This window comes from Dermacentor silvarum, chromosome 2 (assembly GCF_013339745.2).
Source record: "Dermacentor silvarum isolate Dsil-2018 chromosome 2, BIME_Dsil_1.4, whole genome shotgun sequence".
NCBI classification, from domain to species: Eukaryota; Metazoa; Arthropoda; class Arachnida; order Ixodida; family Ixodidae; genus Dermacentor; species Dermacentor silvarum.
Window position 1 is genome coordinate 13,446,314 of NC_051155.1, and position 17,523 is coordinate 13,463,836.

At 48.3% G+C, this 17,523-nt stretch overlaps 1 protein-coding gene across 2 annotated transcripts in view; it reads left to right on the forward strand.

Annotated features, from left to right (window-relative positions):
* The window catches only part of LOC119441326 (U2 small nuclear ribonucleoprotein auxiliary factor 35 kDa subunit-related protein 2-like), a 112,171-nt gene that overhangs the window by 67,213 nt on the left and 27,435 nt on the right, over positions 1-17,523 (forward strand). For both annotated transcript variants that reach the window (XM_049661164.1, XM_037705946.2), the window contains one exon: positions 8,413-8,522. In XM_049661164.1, coding sequence (XP_049517121.1) covers positions 8,413-8,522 — 110 coding nt within the window. The remainder of the gene's footprint in view (positions 1-8,412; positions 8,523-17,523) is intronic.

Consider the following 17,523-nt stretch of genomic DNA (forward strand, 5'->3'; position numbering starts at 1 on the left):
GACGCCGCAAGTCGAAGCATTCGAAGAACTGAAGCAACACCTGCATTCGCCGCCAATACTTGCGCATTTCGACGAAAACGCCGATACTGAAGTCCACACCGACGCAAGCAGCGTAGGACTCGGCGCCGTGCTTGTGCAGAGGACTGACGGTCTAGAAAGGGTTGTAAGTTATGCTAGCCGGTCGCTATCGAAGGCGGAAGCAAATTATTCCACAACAGAAAAGGAGTGCCTCTCCATCATCTGGGCTACATCAAAGTTTCGCCCCTACCTCTATGGCAGGCCCTTTAAAGTTGTGAGCGACGACCACCATGCCTTGTGTTGGCTAGCTAGCTTGAAGGATCCTTCAGGTCGCCTCGCACGCTGGAGCCTGAGACTTCAAGCATTCGACATCACCGTCATTAACAAGTCCGGCCGAAAGCACTCTGACACCGATTGTTTGTTTCGTGCCCCCGTCGAACCGCTGCCACAAGACGACCAGGATGACGACACTTTCTTGGGACCCATCAGTGCCGACGAATTCGCCGAACAACAACGAGCCGACCCGGAACTAAGGAGCCTTGTACACTACCTGGAAGGCAAGACCGTCATTGTGCCGAAGGTGTTCAGGCAAGGATTGGCGTCATTTTTCTTGCAAAACGACATTCTCCTAAAGAAGAACTTCTCGCCTCTCCGAGCCAACTACCTCCTTGTGGTACCCTCAGCATTGCGTCCAGAAGTTCTGCAAGCTCTCCCAACGGCTGGACATCTCGGTTTTTCACGCACTCTCGCGAGGATACAAGAAAAATACTACTGGCCTCGCCTCTCTACCGACGTTGCCCATTACGTAAGGACATACTGAGACTGTCAGCGACGCAAAACACCGCCGACAAGGCCAGCCGGACTTCTACAGCCAATCGAGCCACCTCGCCGACCGTTCCAGCAGATCGGGATGGACTTACTGGGGCCTTTTCCGATGTCGACGTCCGGGAATAAATGGATCGTCGTAGCTACGGACTACCTCACCCGCTACGCCGAAACAAAAGCCTTGTCCAAAGGCACTGCCGCCGAGGTAGCCCGATTCTTCGTTGAGAACATTCTTCTGCGTCACGGTGCTCCAGAAGTCCTCATCACCGACAGAGGCACGGCCTTTACGGCAGAACTAACTCAAGCCATCCTGTGGTACAGCCAGACAAGCCATCGCCGCACCACCGCCTACCACCCGCAGACGAATGACCTCACCGAGCGCCTAAATAAGACCATCGCCGACATGCTGGCAATGTACGTCGACGTCGAACACAAGACGTGGGATGCCATCCTTCCGTACCTGACCTTCGCATACAACACGGCCATGCAAGAAACGACGCACATGGCGCTGTTCAACCTGGTCTACGGAAGGAACCCGGCAACGACGCTTGACGCCATGCTACCAGACGTCGCTGACGAACAAAATCTCGACGTTGCCACTTATTTGCAGCGTGCCGAAGAAGGTCGACAGCTCGCCCGCCTGCGCATCAAGAACCAGCAGAGGACCGACAGCCGACACTACAATCTACGACGACGCTACGTCGAGTACCAGCCCGGCGACCGTGTTTGGGTCTGGACTCCGATACGCCGATGAGGACTTAGCGAGAAACTGTTGCGTCGCTATTTCGGACCATATAAGATAATCTGACGTATTGGCGCACCGGACTATGAGGTCGTGCCAGACGGCATTTCGCAATCACAGCGGCGCCGGGCACGACCTGAAGTCATCCATGTGGTGCGTCTTAAACCTTTCTCGCCCGCTAACGACGTTAGGTACTTTGTTACTTTGTTATTGTTTTTTTTTATTACGCATGGTTTTGTTTTCGCTTTCGTGTTTGTAGCATCGGGACGATGTTTTTTTAAGGGGAGGGTATTGACACGTATACATGTTTATCTTTCACCGGTGGCCGCTTTCCACCGGCTAACAAATGTTAAACGTTATCCGGAAGTTTCTAGAACGTTATCGATGCTTCTTTCCGTTTCCTGTTTTCACTGACGCTTATGTTATCTGATTGTATGACCGACGCGAATTGTCTAGAACTTTCTGGAAGACACGCGGGCATCAGGGATTAATCTGGAACCTTCAATGACTCAGGTATAAAAGCCGACGCGCTTCGCCGCTGATCAGATTTTCGACGACCGCCGACTGTGTTCGCCACTTTCATTGTGCTTTGAGTGTAGCTTGCTTTTGTGGGCACAGGTTCGCCCAATAAAGAATCAGTTTCGTCATACACGACTGTTTACTTCAGCGTCACTACTACGTGACAATATAATTGCTATAGCAATAAAAAATCATTCATAGTAGTTTGTTTTTTAGTGACTGCAGATTGTATTGGCTTCCTTCCCAACTTCTGGAGGTAAAGCACTTCACTTTGCAAACCTTCCTGTTGCTCACAATACCTTTGAAGTGCTCTTAGGTGCTCGTTTGCCTAAACTGCCGACGCTTTCTGCCCTAATGACAGAAAGCATAATGATAGAAAGTTCGGTTCAATTTGTAGTCGCAACCATGCGAGGAATGACATTCGGCTGCGGAACGGAAAAGAATCGAGCCAAGGGAATGAAAAGTGCAGCGCATACCGGCTGGTACGACTTCGGCCATGTTGCGTGAGCGTGTCTGGGTTGTGTCTTCTAAATAGTGAAGACTTTTACTCTAGGGACCTAAAAAAGTTGTCCTTAATAACCGAGTGTCTCTTGTAACCATGTCTCTTGTATGCAATGTTGTTAACATGGCGAACATAGGAAAACTAACCAAACCATTTTCAAATGTCTCTTTTAACCGAGTGTCTCTTGTAACGAGATTTTACTGTAGCTGAATGGCCTTACCAGCTTCAGTCATGATTGAGTAACTGTTTGTGCACCCAGGAAAGCTACATGTTTTTTTTTTTGGATTCAGTTCCACGTGGTATTTCGGCAGTGCAAAACATAAGAAAAGACGAAACATAATCAACAGGCGTACTGGGCAGCTGCCGCATGCAGGCGTCACCGGTCCAAACTCCTCCCGTGCCCTGTACCTATTACGGTGCTTATGTGCCCAATTTTTTACTCGTCTGTCTCCATCGGTGTTTGTGCGTCACTGCCTTGTCTTTTGCATTGTGTTACCAGCTTCAGCTTTCTTCCTGCTGGTGTAGCTGATGACATGTACAGCCTCCCACATTTTTAACTATATTGCGCGAGAACACTATAATGTGGTCGTGCGTCCTTCTGAAGGGAACATCACATTAGACAGCACAGGAGAGGGCTTAGTGTGCCTGATAGTACTTCTGCCGGTCTTGCTGATAATCGCCGCTTTAAGGCGCTAAAATGACACGTGACGGACGTTCACGCGCTATAGTTAAAAATGCGGGATGCTGTACTTTCAGTAGTAACAACTTGCAGCAGCATTTGGAGAAGGCTCCCACTGGTTGGAAAATTCCTGCTGCATTGATCACCAACTTTTTGCCAGAGTTTGGCAAGTGCCAGATTGTTCCTTGATCGTGTATCACCTCCCTGACAGACCTGTAAAGCTGTGCAGGCAGGTGCATGGTCGTGCATGAGGCCAACTTGAGGTGAAATCTGTTGCTGGCCTGGGGCCAAAGTTTTGTTCAAGTGGGGGCAAGTTTGAGTAGTCAATAGTCATCAACTTCATATATGTATACAGCTTCATATGCCGTGTTTAAACAACATTTTATTGTCAGTGATCATGTTTAGCCACAAAAGTATGGCTGTCTAAGTGATGCAGTATTCTCTAGTACATTATGTCCACTATGGATGGGACATATCTTTACTTCAATTTCATGATTGATGGTGCATAGTTGATGATATAATGTATTCAAAATGTATGAGAAAAATATTTTGGATTTTCGAGTGCTGACTATTCAATTCGATGACCTAATCAAATACAGTAGAGCCTCATTGGTAGGATCTCGTTACATACGATTTCTGAGTGTCAATGTTTGCGATCGGGAACCCAAAAAATGACCCAATACACTTACACTTTCTTTTTACCGATCCATACGTTCCCGGAGAACATGATCTTTTGGCACCATTACAACGCCAAACTACAATCCTAGGATGCGTTTTCCAGCTGCTAGATCCCATGTGAACGAGAAAGGGCGCGAGGCATGCACAATCAAGAACAGTAGCAGTCTGCCACAGCAGCTTCCTCGCAGCGCTCGCCTGCCCGTCTCACGTGAAAATACACTCAGTTTTCTATTCCAATTCCAGCAAATCTCCTCCCAGGTCGTTGCATGCCTCATTCACAGCTATCGCCGCCAACCCTATTGCGATAAGCATCTTCACCTATCTGTTCCACGTGCATGTGACGTAGTGCTGTTGGAAGCGTACTGCACGCTATTAACAGGCATTAACCCAAAGGTGCCACCGTTCCTTGCTGCAAGCGGTGCGAAGTGAGCATCCTGTTTTGTTCTGGCTGCATTGTAAGCATCGTATTCTGGCACCACCCACCAGCGCCATTTTGTTTCTGCTTTCCGTCATCGTCTAAAAACAGTGTGCGTCTTGGCTCGCTCGAGCCCCACCTCTTCTATGTAAGATGTGCATGCGCCCACTTCATGTATAAATATTTTTTCTGCTCAAAGTAAAGTTCACTTAGTGGTGGTTTGCTTGTGACTGTTATTATTTGTGGCCATATTCTTTGCGCCTACTAAACCATCACTCTTAATACTCATTCGTAGATTAAAATTCTAGGACAACAAGAATGTGCAAGTCTTCCTGTGTGCCGAGACTCACTAAGGCAAAAGAGATGCAAAAGAAAAGTCAATGCCACCTAGTAGGTTCTTTCCATAGCTCCCCGTGAAGAGCATCTGGTTGGGACTTGACAATGGTTTATTGATAAGCAAAGATCACATTGTATTCTAAAAATTCAACCTGGAGAGTTCCAAGAACTTGCACCACATGAAAATGGCACCAGCATGCAAAAATACTTTGAGATTCATGATGTCACACTCTGTGCTTGTAATGAGCCAATTTCTGGCAGATAAATGAAACTAGTCTTGTGTTCCCTTTCAGAACGAAGTTATTGCCCCTTTAAGAATCACTTTCGAATATACATTGCTTTTTGCATGATGTAGTGTGATGCGTCATTGGAGTACCCAGTGTGCTGACTTAGTTGGCCAGTGCACTCTGAAAGTGGTATTCTTGAAGGCAATTGACCGAGAATGTGGCCCCACTATGGAGGATGTGTGAAGAAAAAGTTCCTGTAGAACCACTCTTATTATGAATGTCAAGTTCAGTGTGATTAGCATTGAAGCAATGTAGCAGTGCACCATGTTGCCAAAATCTTCACTTCTGCGTAGCTCACCACTCATCACTCAGTATGATGCTCTGGTCCCATTCTGTTCACTTGACGCTCGGCTGCTGTTGATGGCGTGACATTTATTCACTTCTCTTTACCGGACTTCAATTTTCTGATGCCGACTTGTCACTTCGTGTCGCTTGTTGTGCTACCCAATGGCAATTTACCCGCTGGGGTGCACCAAAACCATAAAGATACCTTGTATTGCACCCTAGCTGTTCTGAAACACTGAACGTGACCACGAAGGGTTCGGATTCAGGCAACTTTTAGAGGGCATAGGTGGCAACTATGTTAAATAGTATCGGGTTTGTTAACTTCATTCCCAGAATATTGGGAGTCTCTGCTTTTGTAGGTATCGTGCCATTCCAGCCCGCATTCTGCTGCATTCCAGGTGCTACCATATTAGCGCATCTGCAAATCCATGTTCTTGTTTGGTCGGGGACTTATGAATTGCATATCTTCAGACTTCAGGAATACCCTAGCAGCACACAAGTCGTACTTGAGCCTAAGGGCATTCGCTATAAAGAAATTTGAAGTGCCCAGGCACAGTTGTGAGAATGTTACCACTTTTGTGAAATACTAATATGCTGAATCCGCATGCGCTGCATATACTGAATACACTGCAGTCTGCGTGGTGATTACATAAAATGCATTTAAAGCATGCTAGGAGACTTCTCGCCGCAAATGTTTCGGTCACGTGGTGGCCGTGATGTCTTTGTCATTAATTAAGCCATAAAAATTGAAAGGAGCAAAGTGCATGAATAAGTTTGTGCCGGTAAAGACTGGTAATGTGCGAAAGCACTCACACTGGAAACCTGGCTGGGTTGATAATATACTGTTAATGTTGGCCATGGTATTGTAAGCGTTGGTGATGCCAAAAACTGGATTCAGTATTGAATGGCAAGCACGCCCAGCGCTCCATGTCAGCCACATCTGCGGTGGAACAGCACGCTTGTAAATTCACAAAAAGGCTGTTCGAGTTATCGGGTAGTTTGTACCAGTCTGTCGAAACGAAACATTCTTCTTTCCGGCTTTTGTTTTGATTCACTGATAACGATTCAGTTCTGGTTCAACTCCGGAGTGAAAAAAGAATGGTTCAAGCTGGTTCAAGTTAATTTGCATGACGAAAGAAAATTACGTGAAAGCAGTACAAATTTATTTCATACAAAAGCTCGACGCTGCTGCTAAGCTGCACTTAAAGCCTGTTGTTTGTTCTTCAGGCAGCACATAGTTGTCAGAGAATGATGTCGATCCAACACCAATGCTGGAATCTATCTCAAGCGAGGCTTTATTGAGAGAGAGGAGAACACATTGAGGAAACACGGAGTCCTCCAGCGTGCTATGCTGCTCAGGGGGGCAAGGGAAGAGGACGAAAACGGTGGCATTGCAGAGTAATGATGAGGAGAATGCAGCAGTGTTTTGAAGGGCCTGTTCACAGTGTCGAATCTAGGCCTCTGTTAAATAAACATTCTAATAGAGCCTTGATGGCTCGCGGCGTATATATGTCTGGTCGACAACCCAGTACCATTATTTATCTGAACGCATCCGAAGAGATCGTTACGAAGAGATCAATGCCTGTCGTTCACAGTCATATTGGGGACAAGCAAAAATGTTGCAGTTTCACCCGAAAGGCACAGCATCAATTGCGATGGCAAATTATTAGAGAGCTATATGAAGTAAGGATAGTAGTTTTATCAGCTGTGTAAACTTGGACATGCAGCAGCACCAGCAACGCACAAAACTGTTGTCAATGCTGTCGGCGTTTTGCCCGCGTTCGTACCGAATGCAGCGCGGCGTTAGTGATTGTTGCCGGTGCCTCTGGCGGCGGCTCGGAGGTTTTAGACGAGATCAGAACGGGACACTCGTCGAGCAGTGTCTTTATATAAATATGCATTTGGTGCCGCAGCTAAACATGGCCTCCCCTCCGTCCCTCCCTCCCTCCCGTCCCCCCACGGCCTTTCGCGCGACGGAAGAAGTCGCGTTTGCTCTCTGCCGTGTGTTTGCACCCCGTGAAAGCGTGCATTCCTCGTGCGCTTTCACTCACACATACAGCATACAGCGCGCGGCGACGATTTCATCGCCGTTGGGGCTCTATACGGAACCTCACAGCAACGGCGACGCCGACGGCAGAAATACGCTTGGAGTGTCCATATAATTGCTATCAGAATAAAAGTATACGTGCTCCATGGTCTCGGGGATTTTGCATGCATCACAGTATGATGAGCCTGCGTGTCGGATGCGATGCAAATATTGTCCCCTTAACACAACACCCAGTCTGCTGCCTGATGCAATACATTGAAAACCGTACTAAGGGTGCTGTTACTTTTAAAATCGCAAGCGGATAGTCTGCATTTACAAATGAGGTAGCATAGTTGAGCCGCAAATACAGCCAATGCATGGATGAAAAGCTCCAGGAAAGGTGGCCAACCTGAATGGAAAACTGCCATTTTTTCCTTTCAGTTTCTCTGCAGAGTGAGAAAAATCTTAACGTTCCGGTTCTGGATCGAGCAAAAATAATAGTTTTCGGTTTAGTTCTAGTTTGGTACCCTGGTTTGAACTATGGGAGCTAGTATTGTGGGGACTTCATTGCAACTGGTAAACACTAGAAAGCGGAAGACAACTGGAGACTGATCTTTTTACTCCAGGAGCCAGTGCAAAAGGGGAGGACTGGGGTAAGGATTGCAATCACACATTTGATCTTCTACATATTTGGAGTGTTCTGCTCAAAATAAGCTGCCCCACATTTAAAATTTGGTGCTTCATAAGTTTCCTTTTTTCCCTGTTGACCTGCTCCAAATTGAAAATGTTCTGCTCCAAAAGCTGTTCCAGCTATCCTGCCCCTGTTCTGGAGGATTAATCAAGAATGTTTGCATACCTAATGTCACAGGCTAAGTCGCACATATTCAGTGGCCCAAGTTGTCTATTCTTGTACATGCCCAGCTGGACATACACAATGGCCCAAGTTGGTATGAAAGAGGTTAGATACAGACGGACTTACCAAAAAGCGTGTGAGGTTCCCAGAGAATGCTAATCACATTAAAAGCGTCGAGTTACTTCTTGTGCATGGATGTAAAGACGTGTCGTCGCAAGGGGTGTGAATGGTGTGCGCTGTCATGCAGTGAGGAGGAAGCGCAGCAGGCACTGACCATGCTCAATGGTCGATGGTACGCGGGACGCCCGGTCAGCTGTGAGTTCAGCCCCGTCGATCGTTGGAAAACGGCTGTTTGTGGTGAGTATCAGTTTGAGAATTTTGCCTTTTCAAGAGCTGCCAGGAAATGTGGGTTTGTGGAGGTTACCGTTGCAGGTGACCACATTCATTGCAGAAGCGGCCCGTCCCGGCCACTGGCTAGCTTGCATTCCCAGCTCTGTGCATGGCCTCACCCCCGCAGCGTAGTGTGTCGGATAGGGGAAAAAGTCGCCGAGTGATAGTTTATATACACAGCATATGTGGTGTTATCTGTAGTTGCCAACCAATAATTTGGACAGTTTTGGGGCATCACCACTGGCCCCCTTAAACTTGATCTATAATGACAACTGACATTGTGGACACCTTACAGTGCACCATTCGGTAATTTGGACTCTACCTGCACGACTGTGTGCTGATTCAGTCACCGAGTTGAGCATAAAGAGCGATATTTTTGTTTCTACGCGTTGCCGGCACTCCCTGGAAGCGTGAACTAGTGAAACCCTGTAGTTGCCAATTGCACCCAAACCACCAGACAAGCCAAGGCAATCCGCAATATTGTGAAGGCGGGATGTGCAGTTCGTCGGGGAAGTTCCGCACATCCAGTGTTTGTTCCTTTATGCACCAAACCCTTTGAGGATCATTTTTTCGTGAGGTATGTCTCCCCAAGGTCACATTTCCTTATTGCAAGTGAGAAAAGCCTATTTTTTTACTTGTTTTTTGCGATATGGAAATAAATTCTCCCTCTCAAGTTTTTCAGAGTGAGTTATTTCCAGAAAATAAAGGGACAAAGTGTTTTTTTTTCATGTGCGCAGTTTTATGCATGATTTTTTGTAGTGTACATGGATAAACTAGCATAATTAATTTTTGACCATTGTAATTCATTTAATTTTCTACATTTATCACGTTGCAAGATCCCTGCAAAGACTGCGGTGTGGCAGCCTCTGAGCCACGTCCGCACCTAGGCTCAGAAGTATAGAGTACGAACTGTATCATTTTAGAATACTGCCCCAGGGAGGCGCAGCCATAGCAAGAGCGAGGCATGCCATGTGAGTGCCTGCATGTACTCGTCAGAAAAACAAAGTGAGCGAAAATCTTTCAGCACTCAGTTTGATTGCTAGATGAGATTCTGTCGATTCTACGCATGCGAAGCAGTTTGAGCAGTTTGCGAGCACCCACCTTTAAACAAAGCAATCGCACGCCTACGTGAGAGCTACACAGGCGACCATATTGCGGTAACACTTTCATAGATAATAAATGAGATAACAATAAATTTTCGAGACACCTGTAATGCAGAATGACACATGTGGCAATGCCAAATATATAAAGCTCATGCACCGGCGTGAGCATGTGGCGGTAAGGTAGATGGAATGCGAATACCCCTCAACCATTGCTGTGAAAGCCACCATGGAGCAAAGTAAAAAGTCAGTTCTGCTGGAAACCAAGGGACAGCAGCACATTAACCCCTTAAGCGCTCATTTGACAAAAAAAAGTATGTTCCAAAATTGCCAAATTTTTTAATGACGCGAAATGCTTCAGTAATATGTTCAAAACAAAACAATATTTGCGAAAACTTCTATCGGTAGATAATGTTTTATTGGCCATTCCTCGCTCCATCATGTATTACCCTATCATACATGGGGCATTTGAGGTGTATTCTGAAATAATTTTCTGCAACTCCAAAAAGTAAGGGTTGGAATTGAATTACCGCGCAGAAGATGCACTATTCCTCGATAGTTGGAATTTTCGATGGTCGCATTGTCAACAAAGTGCAACATTCTCATGATGAGTTGGAACCGGTTTCTGGGCATTATCTCGCCAAAAGCAGGAGTCTCAATCAGCCGTTTTCTCGACCAGTACATCCTTTCATTTGGTTTCTGTACAATTCCCTGCAGCAACAAGAGGCTAACAGAAACACGAAGTTCTTCTCGCGTAAGTGCACACCATTTTCGGAAGCGAGAATGTTGGCTCAGGTTACTCGAATTCAATAGCTGAGATGCGTACCGGTTTGTCTTGACTACGATAACATCAATCAGTTCATCATCAATGTAAGCCTGAAAAAGCTCAAGTGGTTGAGGGGGAGAGCTCACTGTGATCATCACTCCCGGAGAACCCTTGAATTCAAATTATGGAGGTCTGGCTGGGATGCTGTCGGAGTCTATCCGGTGCCATTCGCGGGTGCTGGCCATCGTATCATCACTGCTTTCTTCCGCTTCAGAGTCGCTGTCCGTAAAAACGTTATCACTATCTTCTTCAATTGAAGAATCAAACATGACAACCATATCTTCATTACTCGAGCTTTCATCATCTGATGGAGAAAGATTTCCCGCGTGAGTATGCCGTGCAGATGTGGCCATGTTTGTTTATAACGCGCGGGAAACAGAAGGCACGCATTCCGCCAACTATTGCGCAAACGCTCATTCAACAAAAGCGCCAATGACGCAACCCGTTCTGCCCTCTATGTTGCAAATAAAAAAGCACTATTTGTCAAGCTGGGCTCGTCAAAAACCTCTATGATGCGCGGGAAACACAAAGCGCGCATTCCGCCAACTATTGCGCAAACGCTCATTCAACAAAAGTGCCAATGACGCAACCCGTTCTGCCCTCTATGTTGCAAATAAAAAAGCACCATTTGTCGAGCTGGGCTCGTCAAAAACCTCTATGACGTGCGGGAAACACAAAGCACGCATTCCGCGAACTAGTGCGCAAACGCTCTTTCAACAAAAGCGCCAATGACGGAACCTGTGCTGCCATCTATGTTGTAAATAGAAAAGCACTATTTGACGAGCTGGGCTCGTCAAAAGCCTCTTGGAACATTGTGGAAGACCCATGACGACCACAGGTCGTCAGAAGCAAAAAAGTGGCGACTGCTCATGACGAGCTTAGGTCGTCATAAGCCCTTAAGGGGTGTCGGGATAGGGGGAATGCCAACGGCCCTCTGTCTCGACACACCGAGCCCCACGGTTGGCGCATGCCTGCGCATCAACCGCGGTCCGGTACAAGCTCGAGGAAACAATAGACGACAACCACGTGTACACTCGGAAAGCATTTATTACGACTGCAACTAACACTTCGAGCCGGCCAGCTAGCTATAGTTGACATCGCTGAGGGTTCCCTCGAAGAGAAAATACACTAGCTAAAGAAGGGCTTCCGACTTACCAACTGGGGAATACGGGGGGGCCGCGGCGATTGCCGCGGCAAGAACACGGTTGACTAACCACGTGCGGGAATACGGGAGCGGCGGCGGAGACTTCCGCCATCGCCGCTTGCTGGGGACCAAAAGCCCCGGGCGATATCAGCGGGATCTCACGTGACCCACCCAGTGGCGCTGATAGCGCTTGCGATTCCCGCGCGCCGCCCGCGGAAGGAAAGTTTCCCCTCTCCCAACTCTTCCTGGCACGCATGCGCTTGACGCGACGTTCGCTGCCCGTGCGGCGGTTATGGGACCCGAGGATTCCCACATCCCTCCACCCTTAAATATTGCCCTACGGCGGAGAAATCGCTGGAACGACGGCATTGACAAAGTATCCGGGCAGATGCGATGGTAAACTCCGGCAGGAAATGTCCGAATCCACGTTGATAGGCAGCACAGTCGATAGGCAGCACGGCCGCCCACATGTGGCAGCCGTTACAATGGTTGACGATGACGGGGGCTGAAGATGGCTTGCCCTCAAGATGCGCGCCGCAATGTCCACCTGGGAACAGCGGATCAGGACTTTCTCGAAGCGGCGCGCGCGCCGGCACGATGAACCTCGCACCGACGCACCCTCGTGGGAGTATGATGGCAGGCCTCCCTCCTCGTGGCTGCCATGTGCTGCTGCATCAGGACGCGAACAGGGAGGGGCCGAGACAGCAGGCAGGGACGTGGACCATGGCAGCAATAGCAAGTCGAGGCGGCTTCACTCGTTCTGCAAAGTCGCTCAAATGCACTCCACAAACACTTAGAATTAAGGCAGTAGAGGCCGCCGCAGCGTCGGCCGTCTGACACGATGCTGAACCACCCGTCTACCGCATAGCTTTATGCGGCAACGAGAGAAAAAAACAAAAACAATCCAGTTCGTTTGAATGAAGTTATTCGCTTCGACCGAATTTTTCCGGTCCGATACAGCGCGAAAGTGGGCGATGCTCGTATGAACAAAGCGCTCCCTGGTCCCCCGAGATTTCGGTTATTCCGCCCGCAAAATATTGAGTTCATCTGAACAAAATAAGCTTTCTATTTCGAACGAGGTTTCTCCGCTCGAGCGAGTACAGTAAAACTAGCGAATCCGGTTGCACCCGCTAAATGTCACGGCATTGGTCGTCTTCGAACATGCGACCGGCAGCTCCGCAGAGCCTTAGGCCTAATCGCGTCCACGACGGATACCAATGCCACAAAAGACCCATAAAGGGTTCCAATGAGCCGCCACGAGGAGATGCAGGCCTAGCTAAGTGGTCCCCGCTCGCTGCTCAACACGCAGCTTTCGAGCAGACTCCTGGGACTGCGCCCCGCTGACGTCCTAGCCAGCGTTTCCGGCGCCCAGCTCCCAGAGCCAAAGATACAGAAAGGAGGCTATTTACATATGTACAGGGAAAATCGACCACCGCGTCGGCTGCTGCACTCACTCGCTTCGGGCGTACTCTTAAAAAAAAAACTTGCTGCAAATCTCAGCGTCTACACGAGTTCGGCGACACTGGCGCAGCGTTAACTCGCCCTCAAGAAAGCACACACAGATCTAGCTAGCAATCACGCCTTCGGCTGAGGCCTAACGCTGGTCCGGACAAAGCCTTCAGGCTTCCGCGCATCCGAACCGATCCTCGTCCCGTTTTCCAAGAGCTTGCCCCACGTTGGGAACGCCAAAATGTCGGGATAGGGGGAATGCCAACGGCCCTCTGTCTCGACACACCGAGCCCCACGGTTGGCGCATGCCTGCGCATCAACCGCGGTCCGGTACAAGCTCGAGGAAACAATAGACGACAACCACGTGTACACTCTGAAAGCATTTATTACGACTGCAACTAACACTTCGAGCCGGCCAGTTAGCTATAGTTGACATCGCTGAGGGTTCCCTCGAAGAGAAAATACACTAGGTAAAGAAGGGCTTCCGACTTACCAACTGGGGAATACGGGGGGGGCCGCGGCGATTGCCGCGGCAAGAACGCGGTTGACTAACCACGTGCGGGAATACGGGAGCGGCGGCGGAGACTTCCGCCATCGCCGCTTGCTGGGGACCAAAAGCCCCGGGCGATATCAGCGGGATCTCACGTGACCCACCCGGTGGCGCTGATAGCGCTTGCGATTCCTGCGCGCCGCCCGCGGAAGGAAAGTTTCCCCTCTCCCAACTCTTCCTGGCACGCATGCGCTTGACGCGACGTTCGCTGCCCGTGCGGCGGTTATGGGACCCGAGGATTCCCACAGGGGTTAAGAATTTTTTTAGAAGTCACGGGTGGTTGCTACACCTCCAGAGCGATGCTAGGTAGTGCTTTGTTCCAAAATGCACATTTTTTCCCTATGTTCGGTAGCTGTTGTAAATGAACAGCTCTCATCAATATGGAAAGGAACACAAATTTTTTCGAACGCCTGTTGGGGCTTAACACACATGCCCCATAAGAGAGTTCAATGAGACTAAAAGTTCAACAGGAAAACTTATTGCTAGTTAAGTTCCTTGATTTGACCCCATCATCGTGAGTTATCGTTAAAAAAAAATGTGTTTCTTTTCATATTGATGACGACTGTACATCCGTGACCATTCAGTACTTGATTCCGACAATGACTGTTGCAAACAGACCAGTGAACATTTTGCCGGCATTTGGAACATGGGTGAATTCTGTTTACGTTGACAGGGGATATAGATTCAGTGCATGCATTGGCAGTTTGTTTATTACGACAGCATGACAGTGGTCGAAATTCAGACTGACCAGGTCGCAGATAAGCGTATGTATGCAGCTGACAAGCTTTTTAGGCCACTTGTAGAATAAAGTCACTTATTTCCAGGTGAATCCAATATTTCCAACTCTTCTCTGTTATTTGGACTTTCGGGTAGTCCTCGTCAAGTTCGAGTTATTGGCCGGCGACTATACATAATGCAGGAGGCCACTAAAGCTACGTGCGCGTGTCTGCAATGTTCGGGGTGATTGTAGTCTGGGTGGGAAGCCTAGGAGCTGGGACAACGAGACTGGCTGGTCAGCAGTGCTTAGGACAAATGCTGAGGCCTAAAGGCAGCATACTGTGCATCTGAAAGGTGCATAGGCACTTTTGAGATGCACGGGTGCTGGTGTAGATGTCATCCACTAGTACTGCTTCTTTCTTGTTTTGCAGTAGGAAAGCAGGTAGGGTCGACGGGACAAGTTTCTCAGTGCACTACCAGAGGTTGAAGTGGTTGCTGCTGCATGCTGGGGTGTTATGAGCATTAACTAACACTTTTCCAAAACAAAATGAAGGTCATAGGTGCTGTGATGTTACTGTCATGGAGTGCCAAACTGCGTAAGGGTACTTTTTGAAGCCTTCTTTCCGTGGGTGGATGACAGTGGACTGACGGCTCACACAGTGGGCGGCATTAAAATTCCTATGGCTCTTGCATACAGCACTTGCCTTGCCCACTTGTGTCTAAAGGGAGTTGCACCCTCTCGGAAACCTTTGTCTCCTCTTCATGAATATTTGTCAACACTTGATCGTTCCAACTTTCTGCGAGGAGGATGATATCATGAGCATATGTCATTCATGCATATAGAGCTTGCTTTGTCACTTGACAGGTTAAAGCCCCAACTTGCTCACTTCTACTCTGCCTTTCAGTCATTTAAGTAAATCATAAGTTGTATATATACAAATGAATGAGAGAAGAAGGGAAACTGAGGGACTTGATTTTTATTAACCATGACCAAGGAAAGCATCGGGGAAATTCGCTGCGGTTGAAATTGAAATGTAGAAAATAACCAAGAAAATGGCAATGAAAGTGGATGAAGAGATAACTTGCCACCTGTGGAAGCCGAACCCACAACCTCCGCACTGCATGTGCGTTACTCGACGAATTGTGCTACAGCGCGGGCTATTAATCCGGTCATTGTTTTGGATATTTATGCTTACTAGATCTAGCCCTGAAAGTCTGTTTCATACCAGATTTGAGGCATTTTGCTGAGATAATGAATGATGTTGATGAGCATGAGAGTCGAACTCTACCAGTTGTTAGCATTTGCGCTCTCATACAGGCTGAGCCGTTTGTCAACATCACACCATTCAAGCTGCAAAAGACTCTAGGGCCACAGGGATGAGACAAATAAGCACATGTTGTAGCTGTGGGGTCCAGTGTAGGGGAAGTTCCTTTGCTGGGAGCCGTGTTCGAATGTGGGACAGAGTGGCCGTTGGTGGAGCTCCATCGTGGAGACTGGGAGCGTACTCGAGGTGTTATGTGTAAAGAAAATGCGAGCAAGGAACTATTTAACACACAAATGGATGCAGCACTGAACAAGACAGTGCAGCTCACACAGGGATTGAGCATTGCCTTTGCTACAGTGATAGGCATTTGCGACTGGTCGCTTTGCGACCAGTCGCAAATGGTCGCAAATGGTCGCTTTTCTCGAAAAGCAACCATTTTGGGCCAGTCGCTCACTGCTCGATTTTTCAGTCGCGCGACCATGGTCGCAAAGCTGCTCAACCAATCAGCCCCGCGCCGAAAGTGATGTGTGTTGTCGTCCACGCCAAATGAAATGTCCGCGTCACGATATGCAGGCTACAGGCCGGTAATTGGTGTCTTGTCTTGTGATTCTGGGATGCAGCAGTTGCAGCAACCTGTCGAATGTACGCGGTCGCATTCGCTGGAAGCTGAACAGCAGGAAAAGAAAGCACAACACAAACCCTTTTTCCAGCTGCCGTTCGTTGGATGAGCACTCCACCCAAAGGTGAACAGCGGGTGAACAGCTTTGCTTTAATATTATGCACCGAATAACACGCAATGCGAACTAGAAATTACAAGTTGCTCTCGATAATACTCATTGTCATGTGCACAAAGTTCGGGCAGGAGGCGGCTTGCGTGGCCGGTCACTTCACGCGAGCAGAGGCACGGGCGCACCCACGAGTGTCGCGTTTTCTTTGGAGGCTTCTGCGCTGCCACAAATGACACCCCGGCGGAGCACATCAGCACAGGGACGACATCTTCCTGTTCGCTCGAATCATAATCCAGCCATCGCTCGAATCAAAATCCATGGCTGTTGCCGGAACGCGAAACCAATTTACACAGTGCCAGCGAAGTGCGTGCTAAATGCGTAGATCCCTAGAATTCTCGCTGAAGAATGAGAATGTCCGGGATTGCGACTTGCAGGTCGCGCTCAGCTGGGCTTGCCGGTGTGAACATCAGTCGCCTTCGGTCGCTTTTTGTTCGCGAGTTGCAAATGGTCGCGCGACCTCCTCAAGTCGCCGGTGTGAATGAGCCTTAATAGTAAGAACTCTATGCTTTTGAAATAAATTTAGAGTTTTATGTCTCACACTAAAGGGGAAGATTTAGCTCGGGGGCTCCTATCCAAATACATGGGAAAGGAGAAATTGTTTTTTCGGCAACCATTGCACCAAATTTGATGAAGTTTGTTGCATTTAAAGGAAAAAGATAAGGTCTAGTGACTGTTGGTAGCAAATTTTCGATATAGGCCGTTAATATTGCTATGGAAGGATAAGAGAAGGAAAAAGAAGATCGAGAGATGCTGGCTGCTGCGTGTTGTTGCTGGTCAGCTATCTTGACCACATTCACTCTGCTTGTATATATAATGTAAATACATTCTGTCTATACTCCCAACTCCCAACACTCCCAACATCCCCGTAACATATTGGTGGAGGTGCTGGGTACCACGGGTGGAAACAGAGCTCTGCAGTGAACATCGCATCACCGTCCCCACCATGACTGACGGTGAGTACGCGGGATCAACGTCGTTGCCGCCTCCAACGTCAACGTCAGCGTCGCCAGCTATGTCGCTGTCCCCATCGGTTGTGGTTGTGCAATCCAAGGATCCCGGAACTTTGTGTGGGACCGATGGCGCTGACGTTGAAGAGTGGCTGGCTGTGTGCGAACGCTTGAGTGGAGTC